General features: G+C 44.4%; 1 protein-coding gene across 1 annotated transcript in view; it reads right to left on the bottom strand.

Annotated features, from left to right (window-relative positions):
• The window catches only part of LOC117354983 (zinc finger protein 850-like), a 32,036-nt gene extending 24,613 nt beyond the window's left edge, over positions 1-7,423 (bottom strand). The window contains exons 1-2 of the mRNA XM_033932941.1: positions 7,390-7,423; positions 7,206-7,274 (exon numbers count right to left, since the gene is read on the bottom strand). Of these exons, the coding sequence (XP_033788832.1) occupies positions 7,206-7,274; positions 7,390-7,423 (103 nt within the window). The remainder of the gene's footprint in view (positions 1-7,205; positions 7,275-7,389) is intronic.
• Between the last annotated feature and the right edge of the window lie 12,162 nt (positions 7,424-19,585).

Consider the following 19,585-nt stretch of genomic DNA (forward strand, 5'->3'; position numbering starts at 1 on the left):
TAGTATAGTAGCTTTTCCTCTTATCCCTTAGTAGATTTTTGTATTGTTTGTTGATTTTTTTCCAGTCGATTTTTGTTTGATCTTGGTTCTTTTTTCTCCATTTTCTTTCTAATCTTCTACACTGTCTTTTGAGTTGGAGCAATTCATTATCAAACCATTGGTCTGATTTCCTGCTGGTTCTGGTTTTGGTTTGTAGGGGGGCCAGATCATCAAGGATGTTGGTGGACACATTTTTCTAGTGGGAGATGAAGTTTTTTGGGTCGCAGTCTTGGATAGTTTCGTCTACATTTGACCAAAAAATGGTTGGGTCGATATGTTTGCGTGTGGTATATGTGGTTTTTTTAGATTGAGGTGTGTGTTTGGTCTTGGTCCAGTTGATGTTGAAGTTGTATGTGTAGTGGTCTGACCATAGGGATGGGGACCATGTTCCGTTAGGAGTTTGGATTGCTGGATTGGATGGTTGGTGAGTCATGAATGCAGCAATGTCCAGTTGATGACCTTTTTCATGGGTGGTTTGTGGGTTTAGGATCTGGAAGGATAAGGCATTGAGGAAGGATAGACAGTTATTTGCTGGTGTGGAGGTTGTGTCTTCTAGGTGCAGGTTTAGGTCTCCTAGGATGAGGTTATATTCTGCTGTTAATGAGTTTTGGTAGATGAAGTTTTCAAATTCAGGTCTTACTGTGGTCCAGTTTCCTGGTGTTATGTAGCAGAGCAAGCAGTTTAGTGAGTTTTTTAGTGTTGGGTTTGTGAGATGACACGCTAGGAAATCCATTTGCGGAGTGGATGTTTTTTCAAGTATGTTTAGAGTTAGGGAGTTCTTGAATATTATTGCTAGTCCTCCTCCTCTTTTTTTTTCTCTGCAGGTTACTGTTATTTTGTATCCCGGCGGGCATACTTCTTTTATTCTAGGGTCTGTGTCTGAGGTTAACCAGGTTTCAGTGAAGAATAGGCAGTCAAGTTTTTCTGTTTTTATCCAATTTTTTATGTTTTCTGTTTTGGGTCCTAGTGCTCTGATGTTAACATAGGCACATGTAAGGGAGGTCGTGTCAGTCTGGGGAATGTGAGTTGTTTCCGGGTATATGAGTGTTGTGGGAGATGGATGAGATTTTGTTTTCGGAAGTGTTGATCTTCTTCTCCAGGTAACAGTGATGGAGTGTTGAGTGCTGGCGTGGTGGTTCGAGTTTCTTGATGTGAGTGTTCTTCTGTTGGGAAGTTGGAAGTTGGTTGTACTGGAGGATGTGGTTGTGGTTGGTAAGTTGTTTGCTGCTGCTTTCCAACTAGAAATGAGGAGGATTATCAAAAGGGTGGCTAGAGTGTGTGTATGCAGGGAGAGCTTCATTTTTGATGTCTGGTTCGGAGTGTTAGATAGAAGGAATGTTCTCCCTTTGAGTCCCGGCTGGATCGGGAGTGGCTGGTTTTTTCGTGCTGGGAGGAGGGGGAGGAGCGGGGAGCTCACGCTCCTTACCTTATGTTGGAGGTCGGCGTGAGGTCCTGTGGAGTGGTATTTGGGCGTAGGTGTTCCCGGTTCCAAGGTCCGCAAGTGCTCCTCTCAGGTGGTCGGCACGCCAAACGGCGGCGCGCCGTTGGCGCTGGGTCGTTTTTAAAAGTAAGATGTCCTCCGGCTGGATCGGGGGGGCGGAGCAGGGCTCCCACGCCGGCCCGATCTGGCTGGCTTCTATGTAGTGGTGCGCTGGGTCGTTTTTAAAAGTAAGATGTCCTCCGGCTGGATCGGGGGGGCGGAGCAGGGCTCCCACGCCGGCCCGATCTGGCTGGCTTCTATGTAGTGGTGCGCTGGGTCGTTTTTAAAAGTAAGATGTCCTCCGGCTGGATCGGGGGGGCGGAGCAGGGCTCCCACGCCGGCCCGATCTGGCTGGCTTCTATATAGTGGTGCGCTGGGTCGTTTTTAAAAGTAAGATGTCCTCCGGCTGGATCGGGGAGGCGGAGCAGGGCTCCCACGCCGGCCCGATTTGGCTGGCTTCTATGTAGTGGTGCGCTGGGTCGTTTTTAAAAGTAAGATGTCCTCCGGCTGGATCGGGGGGGCGGAGCAGGGCTCCCACGCCGGCCCGATCTGGCTGGCTTTATGAAGAGATTCACCCAAGGCAGTGTACAGCAGATACAGTGTGACATAACATTAGAGCTTAAAATGGCCCTTTGGTACGACTTTTTAAGATGCCAGTTAAAAACCTGCTCTACAAATTTTTTAAAAATGTAAACTCAAATAGGCCATCTCCTGCCTATAAAATGAGGAACCCTCCTGAGAATGTAAGGGAGATCTTGGTGATGGACTACTATCCAGGAGAGATATCAAAGTCCAATGTTACCTTACTCTATACAAACAGTCATGCACTCAAAGCCTTCTTCTTTCTGCTTTTACGCTGTATGTTCCAGCTCTTCTATTTTGCACTGCACTGAATTGTACTCAAAAGACTTCATTGTTTTTTTTCGCTGTATGTCCAGCTCTTCTTTATTGTAAACCGCCTCGAACTAACTTGTCTTTGGCGGTATATAAACAATAAATTATTATTATTATTAATTTGTACAGCAAATATAGCAAAAACCTAAGCAGTTAACAAAGTAATTAAAATACAAGGAAGGGGAAACTGACAAGACATAAAAACAAGAGCGATGAAGTTTCCAAGATGGTATTTTTTAATGTCCGGGCCTGATTTTAAGTCCTAACTTTAGCTTCCTTTTCACCATTTCCTCATTTTACCATAGTCACCCTTTTAACCCCCCCTTTTACAAAACCATAGTGTAGTTTTTAGCGTTAGTTATGAGAGTCGGAGCAGTTACTGCCATGACCAGCAATAAAAACTGCACTACAGTTTTGTAAAGGGGGGGGAAGTGACCACTCTAGATATCAGATCAGATTTGATCATTTTATGATCAGTTTCCCAGCGGACCCACCTTCCCTTCCCTTCCTTTAAGCAAATTAAATCTGCTGGGAAGCTCAGTCAATCCTTTGTTTTCAAGTTTGGAGAGACTCCATTAGGCTTTTAGGCCAGCTGCAATTATTTCGTAAATTCCCGAAAATTTTGTTGTTCTCACAATTTTTAAATGTTTTAACTATAGTCTCAGTAAAATGATAATATTATAGTTATTTTTCTTATGCTCTTTAGTTTTTAATCAGTTCTTCCTTCTATGTTTACTGCTATGTACTCTAGTCTAAATTATATGTGAATCGAGTCAAGCTCCACTGGGAGATGACCCAGTATATAAACCAAAGATTACATTAGATTTGATTATTCTATGCCCTGCATTCCACTGAGGAATAGATCTAAACTAGTCGGTTCCCTGGACCAGATGCTCCAAGAAGTCCAAAATTAGATCCTTACCTGCTAATTTTTTTTAGTCCCTCTTGATCGGCACAGAAACGGAGGGGTTTACACTCCTCTGCCAGTAGATTAGGTCAAGAACTCGCTCAGACCACTGGACACAAGCCCAGGCCACAAGAACGCCACAAATCGCCACCTGGACAGGATGGGAAGCCACATCAAAACTTTGTTTAAGGAAAGCCTTCATTTTATGGTCCTGAGGGTCTCTCAGGTCTGAACCACCTTCAACCAGCACTGTATGCCTCAACGCAATAGCCGAGACCACTACATTGACCATAGGAGACTTAAAAGTATCTGCATCCTCTTCAGGAACAGGATAGAGTGTGGCCGTGGACCGCGCCAAGCGAAAAGGCGCATCTTGAACTTTCCACTGAGCATGCACTACATCCCGAATATTCTGATGCATAAGGAAAGAGTGGGATGCTGACCGGATTTCTCTCAACAGGGGGTCCACAAGACGAGGGGGTCCTTCGCTTCCTCTTCAAAGTATAAACCTGAAGACACCTGATGAATAAGCTCCTGCAGCTCTTCCTGATGATATATACACACAACTGATGCATCCTCGCCAACCAGCACCTCTAAAAAGTCTCCATCCAAAACATCAGGCCCCCCTTAAGGATCTGGGAGGTCCTCATCTGGAGAAAATGGATCGGCCATAAAAGGATCCTCGTCCAAAGACACCCATGGCCGCTTGGACGATGGCTGAGGGGGCTGGACAGAGGCAGCCATAGCAGGAGACTGAACGGGGTGGCAATGGAAGGTTAAAAAAAAAGCCCAAATGACCCTGAGACCCCCAGCACCGAAGCTGGACCCCCCCTAGCCACCTGTAAATAAGCCTTGCACATGGCTAACACAAATTCAGGGTAAAAAAATCCCCGGTGGCAATACAGAATTCATAACAGGAGCAGAAGACACATTTAAGACCTGTTCTTGCCAGTCGCCTGAGGCTGTGGGCAACATGGACACAATTCCTGCCAAAACAGAGGGAAGGACCATCAATAAACTGTCTCCTGAAAGAATAAGCAGCACCGAGGCCTGACATGAACCCGCTACTAAAGAGAAACCGCCAGCCGCTACAGCAGTAAGGGAATCTGCCAGACCGCCAGCAGATGAGGAAACTCCAGCGAGGATGGCAGGGAAGCCACTGCCCCTGAACGACGAGCGGTGGGCACGAAGGGGAGCCCTGCACGTGGACACCCAAAGCTGGGTCCCCTTCGAGGCAGCTGGAACATTTTGTGCACACACCAACCGCATCCACTGCTCGATGCGCACAAAAAACACTTTTTTAACAAATTATTTATTCAATTTTTCAAATTTTTAAACAAGCACATCAATACTTGAATACAGATTTGCAAGTGTACAAAGAAATTAATAAACCGAACACCACTTACAACAGTAACGTAAGGAAAATAAATAATAATACATTATTTAGTCCACAAAATTAAAAATAAAGATCCAAATATTGGTATATTAATATAAGGAAATACATAATTATAAGGACAGTCCGGGAGACAATGATAGAAAACCTCCAATAGCCTGTATTTTAAACTGTGGGAAGAGCTATCGGACCAATCACCACTCGCCCCCCTTCCTTGGCCAAAATTAATTCCAACAATTGCTGTGGTTCAAAAAATAAAAAATTTTCCCTTGTAGTGAAACACAGCATTTTGCCGGAAATTTCAGTATAAAGGATGCGCCCAGGGCCAGAGTCCTGGGTTTGTAAAGCAGGAATTCTTTTCTCCTCTTCTGTGTCACTTGAGCAATATCTGGGAAGATCCGAATTACTGAACCAAAGAACGTATCGTTCATATGTCTGAAGTAAAGTCTAAAAACGAAGCCTCTGTCATGTTCCAAGGCAAACGTTACCAAAAGAGTAATCCTTTCCATGACTACTTCTAAGGAATTCTCCAGAAAATCTATTCATTCCTCCCTTCTCCGTTTCTCCCATTCCAGCAGGAGTTAAACTATCCTGCTTCTGCCCTGGAGATATATATTGAGCCCCGGTAATAGGTAGTAAATTATCTTGCGGAATCATTAAAACTTCCTTCAAGTGGAGATGTTATTGGAGATTTAGGTAAATTTAATAATCTTAAGTTGTTTCTTCTCTGTTTATTTTTCATATATTCAAGCTTTTTTTATTAAAAGAACTTTCTTTGATAATCTCCGTTTCTACCTTTTTTATTTGAATAATCTATTCTTCATCTCCCTGTTCTTTTAAGATTCTCTCATGGGCCCCTACCTGAGAACCGACAGAGACACAGTCCGCTTGTGCCTTAGTCATCGCCTTTTGGAGGTTAAGAGTCCATGATTTCAATAGCCCTCCACAGTTCCTCTAGATTTACTACTGCTGGCTTAGTCAATTGCCCAAACTGAATGCTGTTACTCACAGAAGTTAAGTTTTCTCTGGCCTCTGCTTTGAAAACCGATGTCTGGGCTCCAGTGGGGAAATCTTCCTCCATTCCTTCTCCTCCAGAGCTACACAAGATTCCACCTTCCTGGGTCATCTGCTTAGCCACATTCTCTGCAGGGCTTCTTCCAGGTTGGGCAGGACCTTGCCCCTGAATCAGGCTAAGGGAAACCCATCACTGAGCGTTCCTCCCAGAGTCGGGGGTGTCTCCCTTAGCTGGCGATTGAACCCTCCATCCAACGTCGTCTGCACCAGGGTTTTGGCAGTCCCAGTCACTGGAGGAGTCGGCCAGGTTGCTCCTTTCCTTTTCCTCATTCCTCACCTGGTCCCACAGCGCCGTTCGGGGCCCGCAGGAAAAAATGAAACGCCGGCAGAAAAAATCCACTGCCGGCGACGATACAACACCGCGCATACAAACGATGCTCCAAGTATGAGGACTTGTGAAACAGCACTAGTGAGGAGATCACCGTCACCACCTAGCGTCTGTTCTGAACGCCATCCCAAAAAAACACACTTTTTCTGCTTTTTTTAAGTGCTCATAATGAACGCGCCAAAAACCCACGCACGACAATGTCATACAAAAACAGCAGCCTTGGGTTCTTTTTATGTTCCTTTTAATTCTTGTGTCTTTTTTTTTCTTTATTTTAACTTCTCACAGCTCACCAGCTGTAACAAGAGAGCAGACCCCACTGGCACTCTAGAATGTAGTCTGTGCCTATCAGGTGACCAGGCATACAGTTGAGGCTGCTCTAAATCAGAAAACCTGGGAAGGTGGGGGAAATTGGGGGAGGGGCTTGACCCCTTCCAAGTGGGGCACCCGGAGGTCGGTAGGACCCCTGAGAGGGTCCCCCAAGCACTGTCCAGACAGCAAAAGGGACAAGAAAGATTCACTAATCAGATCTAACAGGCCCTAACAAACCACAGTACAAACTGCACAAGCTTACCACTCCACCTGCTGGAGACTGAGAAAAGGCTAATTGTAAGAGGGACTGAATAGCTTAAGGGCAGCAGCCTGTGCTCGACCCCTGCTTAACAGGAGGTGAGACAACTTCAGGGACGGTCCTGAGCTCCGAAGAAAACTATGCAGGCTGGCCAAAGGTACCTAAAAAGGGATTGGCCTGTCAGCTACAGACTAGAGTCTGAATAGTCAAGCAGGAAGAGCTTCAAAATCGCTCCAAGCACTGAACTACCGAAAAAGAGAACGGAATTACATGGAATTAAAAATAAGAAAATGGGGAGAGCAGAACACACTCAACTGCAACGATGTGTGCAGAAGGAAAAACTTTAGAGGTCACTAAACTGTTCAGTGAAGTAGTCCAGAGGAAGAGTGAAAAATCCGGAGTGGATTCCTTCTGCAGCCAAGCGACTACTTAAGGGAAACAACCCTACTGTCTAGAATGTCTCACCTATTGCAAGAAACTGTGATTATCAGTTGCCTGCTACATTATTAAGCTTCGGCTTACGTAGTAGTGGTTCACTTGTGGTACGGAGGTCTTTTTTCTCCACATTTTTAACAGTGGGCTTCTTGCCCTCTACAGAAGAGAGTATATTGTGTATTATATAAAGTGATTTCAGGTGACTACTCTGTCCTGTCCATATTTTTCTATTTTTAAGGGTAATTGAACTCGCCTATTATTATACTGTTACCCAATTTGCCACCTTTCTTAATCTCTGTAAGCATTTCTAAATCAGTCAGTTTATTTGGCCCTGGGAGATGGTAGTACAGCCCTATTAGTATGGAGTTTCTATCCATAAGGATTCCACACTTCTCTCTGTTTCATGAAGAATGTTTATTTTGTTTGACCCAGTTCTTTCTTTAAGATATAGCACAACCCCTCCTCTCTCCAATTTAATCCACTCTTATCACTGCGACATAATTTGTACCCTGATAACAGTGGCCCAGTGATTGTCCTCCTTCCACCAGTCTCAGAGATGCCTATTATCTTCCTCTTCATTTTGTGCTAACGTCATTGAGACTTGAGAATGCTACTGTGAAAGAGACATTCTGGGGGGGATTTGCTAAAATCTGCAATCGTCACTAAACCTGTTTTCACAGGTTTAGTGACGATCACTGCTAACCGACCCGATTCACTAAACGGCCCACCACGTATTTTCCCCCTTGATCGCCCATTTTTCGATCCAATCCAACCTATGCAAATTAGTAAAACTCCATGCAAAACAGCCAACCGATTGATTCACTTATATCGCTTGGCTATTTACCATTGGTTTTTACTGATCTTAAACCCTGATTGCTGTAGACCTGTTAGGAACTGTGTTACTGACAGGTCTGCCCATAGTTTTTTTCATTTTTTTTAAATGGCACAGATATTTTGAGTGTATTACACACACAAAATATCTGTCCCATTAAAAAGAAAAAGAAAAAAAAAATCCCCCCACCGCCAGCCCTTCCCTAATGACCCCCGACAATAGTGCGCCCCCCACAGACAAACGCAGCGACCCACCTGAACCTAAAATAAAGGGCAGGAGGGATGACCACTCCCTCCTGACATGAAGGACCTCCCCCCTACACTTCCCCCCCCCAAAAAAAAAGGCAGAATGGAAGCCCACTTCCTCCTGCCACAAATACACCCACTCTCTCCTCCTCACCCCTGAAAAAAAGGCAGGATGATGCCCACTCCCTCCTGCCCCCGAAGGCCCCCCTCCCGGCCCCAGTGCCCCATACTTTAAAAGTTGGGAGATTAGATTATTGTGCATGTTCTTCTGTAGACCACTTAGTTTCAGGCAGTGTATAAGTTTTTCAAATAAAGAAAATAATACAAAGAAAAAGAAGTTGCTGAGGATTTCTTGATTTACTCTTATCATATGGTGATCCTGGAGACAATTCTCCAGCTTTTGGAGCAGTCCACAGTAAAAGACCATGCTATAAGCTAAGCAGAGATCGATGACCACAACACCTTACTTTTTGCTGGACTCAAAGACCGCTTCCAGGTACAATGTAATCTTCTGTAGTTCTGACCATTTGGGCTACTTTGACCCTGGATTTTAATTGTTCTTCAAGAAACAGAGAATAATCTGTCTCTGATTTCAAAGAGAAAAAACTTGTAGGACACAAAAGATAATCTTATGAGCTCTCACGCTGACAGCTTAAGATAGAGGTTAGTACAGAGAGATCCTGATCACACTTGGAAGTTTCTGGAGCAAAGGAGAGCAGAAAATTGTGTCGTATTAGTTGAATATTTTAGTCCTTACCTAGGGAGATCAGAGTCTCATAATTCTCCTTCATCACCTCCCTGTAAAGCTCCTTCTGCCCTTCATCTAAATATTCCCACTCCTCCTGGGAGAAAGAGACAGCCACGTCCTCAAACTTCACCTGCATCTGAAACACAAACCAGAAACACCCTCAGCGCCTTCTGCATCACCATCATTGTAGACCTGGTGCCTGTATGTTACTTAGTGTGCAACTGCAAGGGGAGGCCAAGTGACCTATAGTGGAACTTAGGAAGTCAAATGTAATAACCTACTGCCTTGAGAATGCAGGTGAGGAGTGGCCCCTTTGAAGGGAGGACAAAAGCATTGACAAATTCAGCCATCCTCTCTTTTCTTCTTCCCTTCTCTCTTTCTTTCTTCTCCCTTTTCCCCCTTCAGCCATTATTGTAGACCTGGTGGTCCCTTAATCCTCCATTGCCCCCTTGGAGTGTGGTGGTGTCATTCCAAGTCCCCTCCCCCCATCTTGCCCCTCCCCCTGCCAGGAAAAGGGGGGGAGGGGGAGCTCCTACCTGAGCAGAAGCTCCTGCAGCCATTTCCATCTGGGCTTTGGGCATTTGGGGCTCCTTTTCCTCTACTTCAGGGTTTGGAAGAGAGAGAAGGGCAGAAGCTGAAAGAAACCGGGCACTTGAGGCTCCAGCAAAAGATGGACGACTGTGTACTTCCGGCCATTTACCGATGATGTCACAAAGGGGGCGGAGCGCCACTGACTGCATCTCCTAGACAACGCTCTGCAGCTGCAGCGTCTCCGTCTCCTCTTCTTCCCGCCTTTAGGGAAAGTCTGATCAATCAGCAGCGGATTGCAGCTGAAACTCCTCCTCCTTTCTCCCTTATAGTGCTAGGGGGCGGACCCTTCCGCTCCAGGAACCATCCTGGCCAATCAGCACTAAAAGGCGCAGAGCTAGAAGACCGTCCGTCACTCACCGGGCTCAGCCTCTAGTGTGAAGCTCCGCCCCCTCCCTTGTGACGTCTCCAGCCTTCTCGGCTCCTCCCCCAATTCCTTTCTAATCCTGAGGGAGGAGATTCCCCCAGCAAACACTGGGAGGACCAAGACTGGGAATGATGTGGGGAAATGTGTCCCTGTCCCTGAGAGCTCAGTCCCTGTCTGATCCCATCCGCTCAAGCCTCTAATAGTTATCATTTTCTACTGAACTTATCTTTTACTAGCTGATGCCCCGGCGTTGCACGGGTATTTAATTATAGCAATAACACTGTAAATGGATTCAAATAAAGATACTTTATAGTGGTGAATGAAATTATTGTTTTACAGCTTAATAAAAAGTACAATATTCAAATTATAATGTGAAATATTTGACAAAATGAATACAATACAACTAACGCAAAATGTGATTATAAACAAAATTTTTAGTTTCACCTCCAGGAGCAAGAACATATAAATTGTTGGGGGAACCCACCCTTGTGCAAGCAACATAGAGTTGTGGGCCGAGAGACCCCCAGAACATATCACCCCAGGTAGTGAGGGATCTGCAAACCAAGTTTCGTTCAAATCGGTCAAGCCGTTTTTGAATTACTGTGAGAATGGCAGCTTTTTACATTTTTTCCATTGACATGAATGGGTGAAAACTGATTTTATGTTTGTATCTCCGCCCACGTGTGCAGGTGGGCCGCGATACCCCCAGAACATATCAGCCCAGGTAGTGAGGGATCTGCATACCAAGTTTCGTTCAAATCGGTCAAGCCATTTTTGCGTGATCGCGGCACATACACACACACATACATACACACATACATACCTCCGATTTTATATATATAGAAGAAGAAGAAGAAGATAGATTAAAGCAGGAAAAGAAACTCTATTCTGTACAATTGTCATTTTATAAATCACATAGAATAGAGAACAAATAGTTGAAAGGTATTAAGTAGAAGAAAATCGATTCCAGAGACAGGAAAATGGTAAAAGCAGAGGCTGAGGGTGGTAGATTCAAGAGTAATGTTAGGAAATTCTTCTTTACGGAGAGGGTGGTGGATGCCTGGAATTCGCTCCCGAGGGATGGTTCAAACAAGCGTGGGATGAACACAGAAAATAATGGTATACATTGAAGGAACTGGGAAGACTTGCACGGTCTTTGTCCTGTATATGGACATTCAGTTGAGGACGGGCTGGGGAGGGTTTCGATGGTTAAGATGGGTTGGAGTGAGCTTTGATGGACACTCCAGTAGATGGAACCTAAGCACACTACTGGCCCAGAAATATCAAAGACAAAGGACATATTAAATTGATTTATGGAGCATGTATGGTTGGGCAGACTGGATGGGCCACTCGGGTCTTTATCTGCCTAACAGCACGCTGCTGTTCGGCACGCTAAGGGCATAGAAACATAGAGGATGATGGCAGAAAAGGGCCATCGGCCCAACAAGTCTGCCCACTTGAAGAACCCTCCCCCCCTAAGCACTTCCTCAAAGTGAACCCACGTTTATCCCATTTTTTCTTAAAATCGAGCACGTTGCTGGCCTCAACTACCTGAAGTGGAAGATCATTCCAACGATCAACCACCCTTTCGGTGAAGAAATACTTCCTAATGTCACCATGAAATCTCCCACCCTTGATTTTTAATGGATCCCCTCTTGTCGCCATAGGTCCTGTAAGGAAAAATATGTCTTCTTCCACCTCAATACGGCCAGTAACATATTTGAACGTCTCTATCACGTCTCCCCTCAAAGGCTGCCCAAATTTGATAAGTATTAATTTCTAACCCATTTTAGTCTATTCTGGTATTTATCTTTTTTAATTGTTTTTATAGACATTAGCATAATGGCACTTTTTTAAAAACACTTGATTTTATTTGTATTTTTTTATTTAATTTGTTATAGGAGTTGGACAGTTGATATGTCTATGTCTTAGTCTTTTCCTATTCCAGTCCATTATGCAAGGATTCGTTCTGCCAAATTAGGTTTTCCAACGATCTCACACCGCTATTTATGTTATTATATATTTATTGAATTTTTCAATATAATCAAGCATTAACTTGTATAGAAAGGAAATTCAGCAAGAAATTAATACAACAGCAAACGATATAAAAGATATTAAATATAAGCATAAATTTCAACTCAAGTCCTCAAAAAGATCCAAAGTGGGTAATCGGTGAATAATAAGAAAATTATATTTACAAAGTAATAACTAAGAACATAAGAACATAAGAGTTGCCTCTGCTGAGGCAGACCATAGGTCCATCTTGCTCAGCGGTCCACACGCGCGGCGGCCCATCAGGCCTATTGCCTGAAACAGTGGTCCCTGACTAATTTTATAACTTACCTCTACTTCTATTCTTATCTGTACCCTTCTATCCCTTTGTCTTCCAAGTACCTATCTAAAGATTCTTTGAAGCCCTGTAGCCTGCTCCTGCTTACTACATCCTCCAGCAGCGCATTCCATGTATCCACCACCCTCTGTGTGAAGAAGAACTTCCTGGCATTTGATCTAAACCTCTCCCCTTTCAATTTCTCTGAGTGTCCCCTTGTACGTGTGGTTCCCCTTAATTTGAAAAGTCTGTCCCTGTCTATTTTTTCTATACCCTTCATGATCTTGAAGGTTTCTATCATGTCTCCTCTAAGTCTCCGCTTTTCCAGAGAGAAAAGCCCCAACTTTTTCAGTCTGTCAGTATATGAGAGGTCCTCCATGCTCTTTATTAGCTTAGTTGCTCTTCTCTGTACTTTCTCAAGTATTGCCATGTCCTTCTTGAGGTGCGGCGACCAGTACTGAACACAGTACTCCAGATGCGGTCGCACCATTGCACGATACAGCGGCAGGATGACTTCCTTCGTCCTGGTCGTGATACCCTTTTTAATGATACCCAACATTTTGTTTGCTTTCCTTGAGGCTGAGGCACACTGCGCCGACGCCTTTAATGATGTGTCCACCATCACTCCCAGGTTTCTTTCAAGGTTTCTTACCCCTAGCGGTGAACCCCCCCCATTTTGTAAGTGAACATCGGGTTCTTTTTCCCTATATGCATGACCTTGCATTTCTCTATGTTGAAGCTCATTTGCCACTTTTCAGCCCATTTTTCCAGTGTTGTCAGATCTTTTTGGAGATCTTCGCAGTCCTCCATGTTATTGACCTTGCTATATAGCTTGGCGTCGTCTGCAAATTTAATAACCTCACATTTTGTTCCTGTCTCCAGGTCGTTAATAAATATATTGATCAGGAGCGGTCCCAGTACCGACCCCTGCGGAACTCCGCTCGTGACCCATTGCCAGTCTGAGTAACTAGTTGAATTAAGTTAATGCACCCTTTCTTAACCCTTTCAGGACCATAAGGATCGTAGGCCAATTTTTGTGGTTTTGACGACATTTTTATGGTAAAAAGGGCTTGCAGATGCCAAAAAATTGATTTTTTTTGTGAAATATAATAATTATTTTTTTTTTTTAAATCACACTTCTGGCTTATGGACAGTGTGGCAAGTGAATCTTCTCGTCAATCTGGCAACGACGCTAATGAATGAATGTCGGAACCAGTTTGTTTACATAAAGGCAGTATCCTATGGAATCCGTACATATCAAATTTAGAACTGTAGACTATCCCAATCAAAATGTATAGGATTTTAAAGTTAGGGGACAAATATGTCCCTTGGTCCCGAAAGGGCTACACTGAGCACTCATGTTTCATCTTTCTCCAGACATGAAGTTGAGAGAAAGGTTGTCAGTTGAGACGGCTCAAAGAAAACAAATTTATGTGAATGATAGATAATTACACATTTACATGGATGTCGCAAGTAAAAAGTCGCCCCCAGGGCTATAACACCAGGTTTCCTTAACAAAAATTCAGGTCTCCTTCTCTGCGTATCCCTAGCCAAATCTGGGAACATCTGAATTTTACAGATAAAAAGTGGTTGCTGAGATTTTTCTTTAAAAATAAACAAAAAGAATTTTTAGGTTGTAAAATTCAGATGTTCGCACCGTTATTTATATGATTGTACTGAATTGGGTCCATTTAATAGTCCAGTTTTGACCTTTTCTCGCAAGCCTAATAGACTTTATACTAAAAGACAGCGATTGCTAAAAAATCTCACTTACTGTGTAACATCTGATTCCCCCTGCTATCAAAATTTCCCTTGTTCATATATAAATATACGATCCAGTAGAAATAAGACCCAGCTGGTTAAGGATTGGCTGGAGGAGTCTAAATCCGATTTTGTTTTATTAACAGAAACATGGTTACTGTCAGATAATGATATCATTATACGGGAATGCCTCCTCCCAGGCTTTAAAATTATATCTTTGGCCAGAAGTAGGGGTAAGAGTGGAGGACTAAACATAGAAACAGACAGCAGATAAGGGCCACGGCCCATCTCAATGACCCTCCCTCTACCTTTCTCTGTGAATAGATCCCACGTGTCTATCCCATTTGGCCTTAAAATCAGGCACGCTGCTGGCCTCAATAACCTCTAGTGGAAGATTATTCCAGCGATCAACCACCCTTTCAGTAAAAAATAACTTCCTGGTGTCTCCGTGCAGTTTCCCGCCCCTGATTTTCCACGGATGCCCCCTTGTTGCCGCAGGACCCTTGAAAAAGAAGATATCTTCTTCCACCTCGATGCGGCCCGTGAGATACTTGAATGTCTCAATCATGTCACCCCTCTCTCTGCGTTCCTCGAGTGAGTACAGCTGCAATTTATCCAGCCGTTCCTTGAGTCCCGAGACCATCCGGGTGGCCATTCTCTGGACCGACTCAAGTCTCAGCACATCCTTATGGTAATGCGGCCTCCAGAATTGCACACAGTACTCCAGGTGGGGTCTCACCATGGATCTATACAATGGCATAATGACTATCAGCCTAAGAAATTCACTAGATTTCACTGTCTTAAATTCGAAATCTACCACTGATCTCAAAATCCTATCTTGTAAATTAAAGACCAATCAATTAGAAGATGCCTTATTAGTAACATTGTTTTATATTCCCCCTAGAAAATGGACGTTAGTCAAGGATGATTTTTATTAATTTTTGTTAACTAATTCTATAGTTGGCTCTTACAATCTATTGATTGGCGACATCAATATTAATCTTGAACAGGTAGAACAAAGTGAAATTAAACATTTCTGGTCGTTTATATCTTCATTAGATTTTTTTAAACCCACTTCAGAAAAGACCCATCGAAAAAACCACCAGTTAGATCTGGTTATCTTCTTTTCCAAAGAATTAATTAACCCTAAGATTTGTTGGAAGCAAGCCAATTGGATTGACTATGGTCAGATCATCGATTATGTAATTTTAATTCAATTGGCAAATAAAACGATCCCAAATTAAAGTTAAAGAAAATACACCTGCTTACTGTGCTTGGCAGAACCGCTTTCATAATTTGATGCTCTTGGAGCAACGCCATGCCCGCTTGTCTTTCAAGCGGGAAAACGTTTTTTTTTGCAGATCTGGGACTCCTGCATTCAATCGCTCTCCCCTAGGGCCAGAAGTTTGGTCTTAAACTCATTCTAGGTTATGATACCGCTTGTCCTTGGACGCTTCCCCGGGGTGCTTGGTATGGTGTTTGGTTGTGTGTGGATGGCTGGTTTGGATGTTCTGCTGTTTGTAAGTTATTTAGGGGGGGGGTTTCTTGGGAGGCTGATTGGGGTTGGGGACATTTCTGTTTGGTGCTTGCTGAGCGGCATAAGAACGTAGCTTGCTCAGCAGTCCTTCTGGTCTTTGTTTCTTGAGGAGGGAGGCTTGGTGGGATCTGGGGTTTGGGTTGAGTCTACACAAGGGGAGGTGGCAGGGTGGGGGGTGGGGTGTACATGCAAATCACGCATTGTTGTACTTTAGGGTTTTCTTGACTTTCTTGTGCTTTTCCACTGTTCTGTTTGTATGCTGTTTGTACAACAAAGCACAATTACTTACCGTAACAGGTGTTATCCAGGGACAGCAGGCAGCTATTCTCACAAGTGGGTGATGTGATCCAACGGAACCCTGATGCGGACGCCTCACAAGCAGTCTTGCTTGAAGAAACTCGAAGTTTCGAGTCGCCCACACCGCACATGCGCGAGTGCCTTCCCGCCCAGTGCAGGGCGCGTCTCCTCAGTTCAGATAGCTAGCAGAGAAGCCAACCCAGGAGAGGTGGGTGGGATGTGAGAATAGCTGCCTGCTGTCCCTGGATAACACCTGTTACGGTAAGTACCTGTGCTTTATCCCAGGACAAGCAGGCAGGTATTCTCACAAGTTGGTGACCATGGTTCCTGAGCGCTGCGGCCACCACCACCAAGCACTTGGTGAAGGCTCTGGGTGACGAGACATTATCTGTACTGATAATGTAGATTTCCCACCCGAAACCTGAGGTATTGGCGGGAGACCGGATGGATAGGAATGTGAGTGTAGGCTTCCTTGAGATTGAGCATAGGAATTGGGACACCCTCATGAAAGCTCACGGTTTGAAAAATAATAACACATGCAAAATGACACCATCGCAAGGTTTTAAAAATTAGTTAAGATTTATTGAGTTATTGTTTCTATTTTTCCATTATGAGATCAAAGAATCAAGCATAATTGCTTAACAGTTGCGCTAATGGGAGATCGTTATAGTTGCCAAATGCTGACCTTCTAATAACGAACTCATCTTAATATCTCAGGTCATTCTATTATATACTTTTGGCTCAGTGACATCATCAGTATCTCAACCAATAACAAGTAACAAAAGAGGTGGTCTTAAAAGTTAGACAAAGAAAATTCCTCCACGTTTAAAAGTTAGACAAAGTTTTAGAAAAGTACATTTGTTTGCTTATAGTCGTTTCTGAATATAAATCATAATTTTCACAAAAGTATATTTAGAGAAATTATTTGTTAAAAAGATGCTGAAAAGTTCTCAGCCTTAGAGGAAAAAAAGCTCTCCCTAAATTGACAGGTTAAAATTACATAGCTGTAGCCCACAGGAGGAGGAGGAAGGGCTGCCTGAGCTGACAGTTTCTCACACACAAGCCTTCCTATGTTAGGGCAGGAGTCTCTGACTTAATTACTTCCAGATGTTGCTTTAGGATTTCTTTAGGTTGCAAAGATATATAATGTTTTTCAAAACCCATTCTTTTGTTCAAATACAGTCATACACACACTCCAGTCATATTTGCTTGATCAAGCCTTCCATACATTCATTCATTCAAAACTATATTTAATTCCTGTTATATCTCAGTTTGGGACACGTTACTAACTAGTCTAAAGCAAGCACATGTGGTATTAATTAACCCCACGCTGCTGGGAACAAAGACCTGGAACACAAAATGGATTCTGTCCTCTGGTTTCCTTCATGATCTGGCCCAACAGCAAAGTACATAAAAAGAACACCATTCTTTCCTTTATATTAATCTGTAGTGTGTTTTTCTGGCTTTATCTACATTTATTCAGATTTTTTATTCACCAGTTTGTCGTACGATTCTATTGGGTGTGGCCCTAACACATATGTTTGTATCTAACTAGAATTACCCAGAATCATACGAAAAACTCCACAAAAATACAGCACTTATCATGTTCTGACATCCATTCCATTACCGTCCCATAACCATCACTCCCTCCTGGCCACGAGCCACTACTCCTCAAGATCCAGCGAGCATAACCAGTCGTTCTGCTCGAGGAGGGGATAAAGAGATGCCAGGGTCAACATGTGAAATTTTTCTTGACTAGGAACTTGTTGAGCACCCTGAGATCCAAAATAGGTCGCAGATCGCCCGTCTTTTTCAGAACAAGGAAGTACCGGAGCTGAAGCAAAGCTTGAGCTTCCTGAAGAAGAAGGGCAGTCTGGGCAGAGGAGGAAGGATACTCTCTTGGAGGATGTTCCAGAGGAACTTGTTGGAAATGAAGAGAGTATCCCTCCCTGGCGATGGAAAGGACCCAGAAGTCGGTGGTAATAGTCGTCCATCGGTGGTAAAAATGATGGAGATGACCTCTGATAGGGGGAAAAATGGGGAAGGGCAGAATGACTGAGGTTATGCTTTCTAGGAGACAGTCAAAAAGGCTGAGGAGCCTTGGGTACAGCAGGTGGCTGAGGCTTCTGCTGCTTCTGATGATGTTGCCTCTTGACAGGCTGATGAATGGCAGGAGCCTATTTCGGTGGAAAACACCGTTGGTAAATCAGAGGTGGGCGTGAAGAATGAGGAGCTGGCTTTGGCTTAGGACGGAGAATAGACTGGAAAGACTTCTCGTGGTCCAAAAGCTTCTTGGTTGCTGCCTCTATGGACTCATCAAAGAGGTCAGTGCCAGCCGGTCCTGCAGATTTGGGTCCATATCGATGGTGCGGAGCCAGGCGTCGCATTGCCACCGAGCAAGTAATAGCCCGAGCAGACAGCTCAAAGGCATCATATGAGGACTGAAGAAGTTGCAGTCGTTGCAGTCGAAGTTGGGACAATGATGCCAGGACTTCCTGGTACTCAAAATGTGCCCGCAAATCCAAGTAGGGCATGAACTTGGGAAGGATGGACAGAAAAAACTCGAAATAGGTAATGAAATGAAAGTTGTAGTTGAGGACTCTGGAGGTCATCATAGAGTTCTGGTAAATGCGATGACCAAATCTGTCCATCGTTTTGCCCTCCCTGCCCGGAGGTACAGTGGCATATACTTGAGAAGTGTGAGAACGCTTCAACGAAGATTCCACCAGAAGGGATTGATGGGACAATTGAGCATTGTCAAACCCCTTGTGATGTCTGGTATCTGGAATCCAATTTCCCCGGAACAGCTGGAATGGAATAGGGAGTTTCCAGACAGAGGACAAAGGTTTGATCCAACAGCTTATGAAGAGGAAGCTTGAGGGATTCAGCAGAAGGTTGAGGGAGATGCATGGTTTCGAGATACTCCTTGGAAAATTTGGACCCAGTGTCCAGTTGAATGTCCAAATCAGCTGCCATCTGACGTAGAAAAGAAGAAAATGACAGCTGATCTGCCAAAGCCTGGCCTTGAGAGGAACTCGAGGACGTTGAGACAGCTTGTTCCAATGAAGACGGGGATCTAGATGGAGAAAAAGACCCCACCGTGTCCTCGAGATCCGGAAGTGGAAGGGTTGCAGTAGACGGTGGAGAATACTGAAGAAAAGGCTGCTTCTGATGGGGCGAGGCATGCCTGGATGAGTGCTTCGAAGAATGTCTCAATCGATGATGCGAGCTGTGCCTCAAAGCGGGCCTCGACAATCGAGGCGAGTATGTCTTCGCCAAGGCCCCCAGAGAATGGATGGGGCTGGAGGCTGTGGATCGAAGCAGAAGTGGTTGGTTGGAAGAACCTCGAGGCACTCGCAAAGACTCGGCTCCTTGCATCGAGTGTATAGGTTCCAATGTAGGCACTCGCAAAAACTCTACTCCTTGCATCGAGTGTATCGGTTCCAATGGAGGCATGGGCAAAGACTCTGCTCCTTGCGATGCATGCATCGATGCCAGACCAGACACTTGCAGAGTCTCTGCTCCCTGTAGAGAGTGTGCGTACGACTGAGGCACAAGAAGCGGCTCGACCTCGCGGGAGGCCTCCGCATGCCCAGGCTGGATTTGAGAGAGAAGCTTCGGCCCCATTGTGGTAAAGAGCTGAATGAATTGCTTCTCCAGTAAGGTCTGGAACGAAGCCGGCAAGGATGGATCCGTGTCTCCAACGGGACCACCTGCACGGGCTTCGTGCTCCCTCAAGGCAGTGTGAGAGTGCTTGGACTTA

Source organism: Geotrypetes seraphini, chromosome 2 (assembly GCF_902459505.1).
Source record: "Geotrypetes seraphini chromosome 2, aGeoSer1.1, whole genome shotgun sequence".
In the NCBI taxonomy this organism is placed as follows: domain Eukaryota; kingdom Metazoa; phylum Chordata; class Amphibia; order Gymnophiona; family Dermophiidae; genus Geotrypetes; species Geotrypetes seraphini.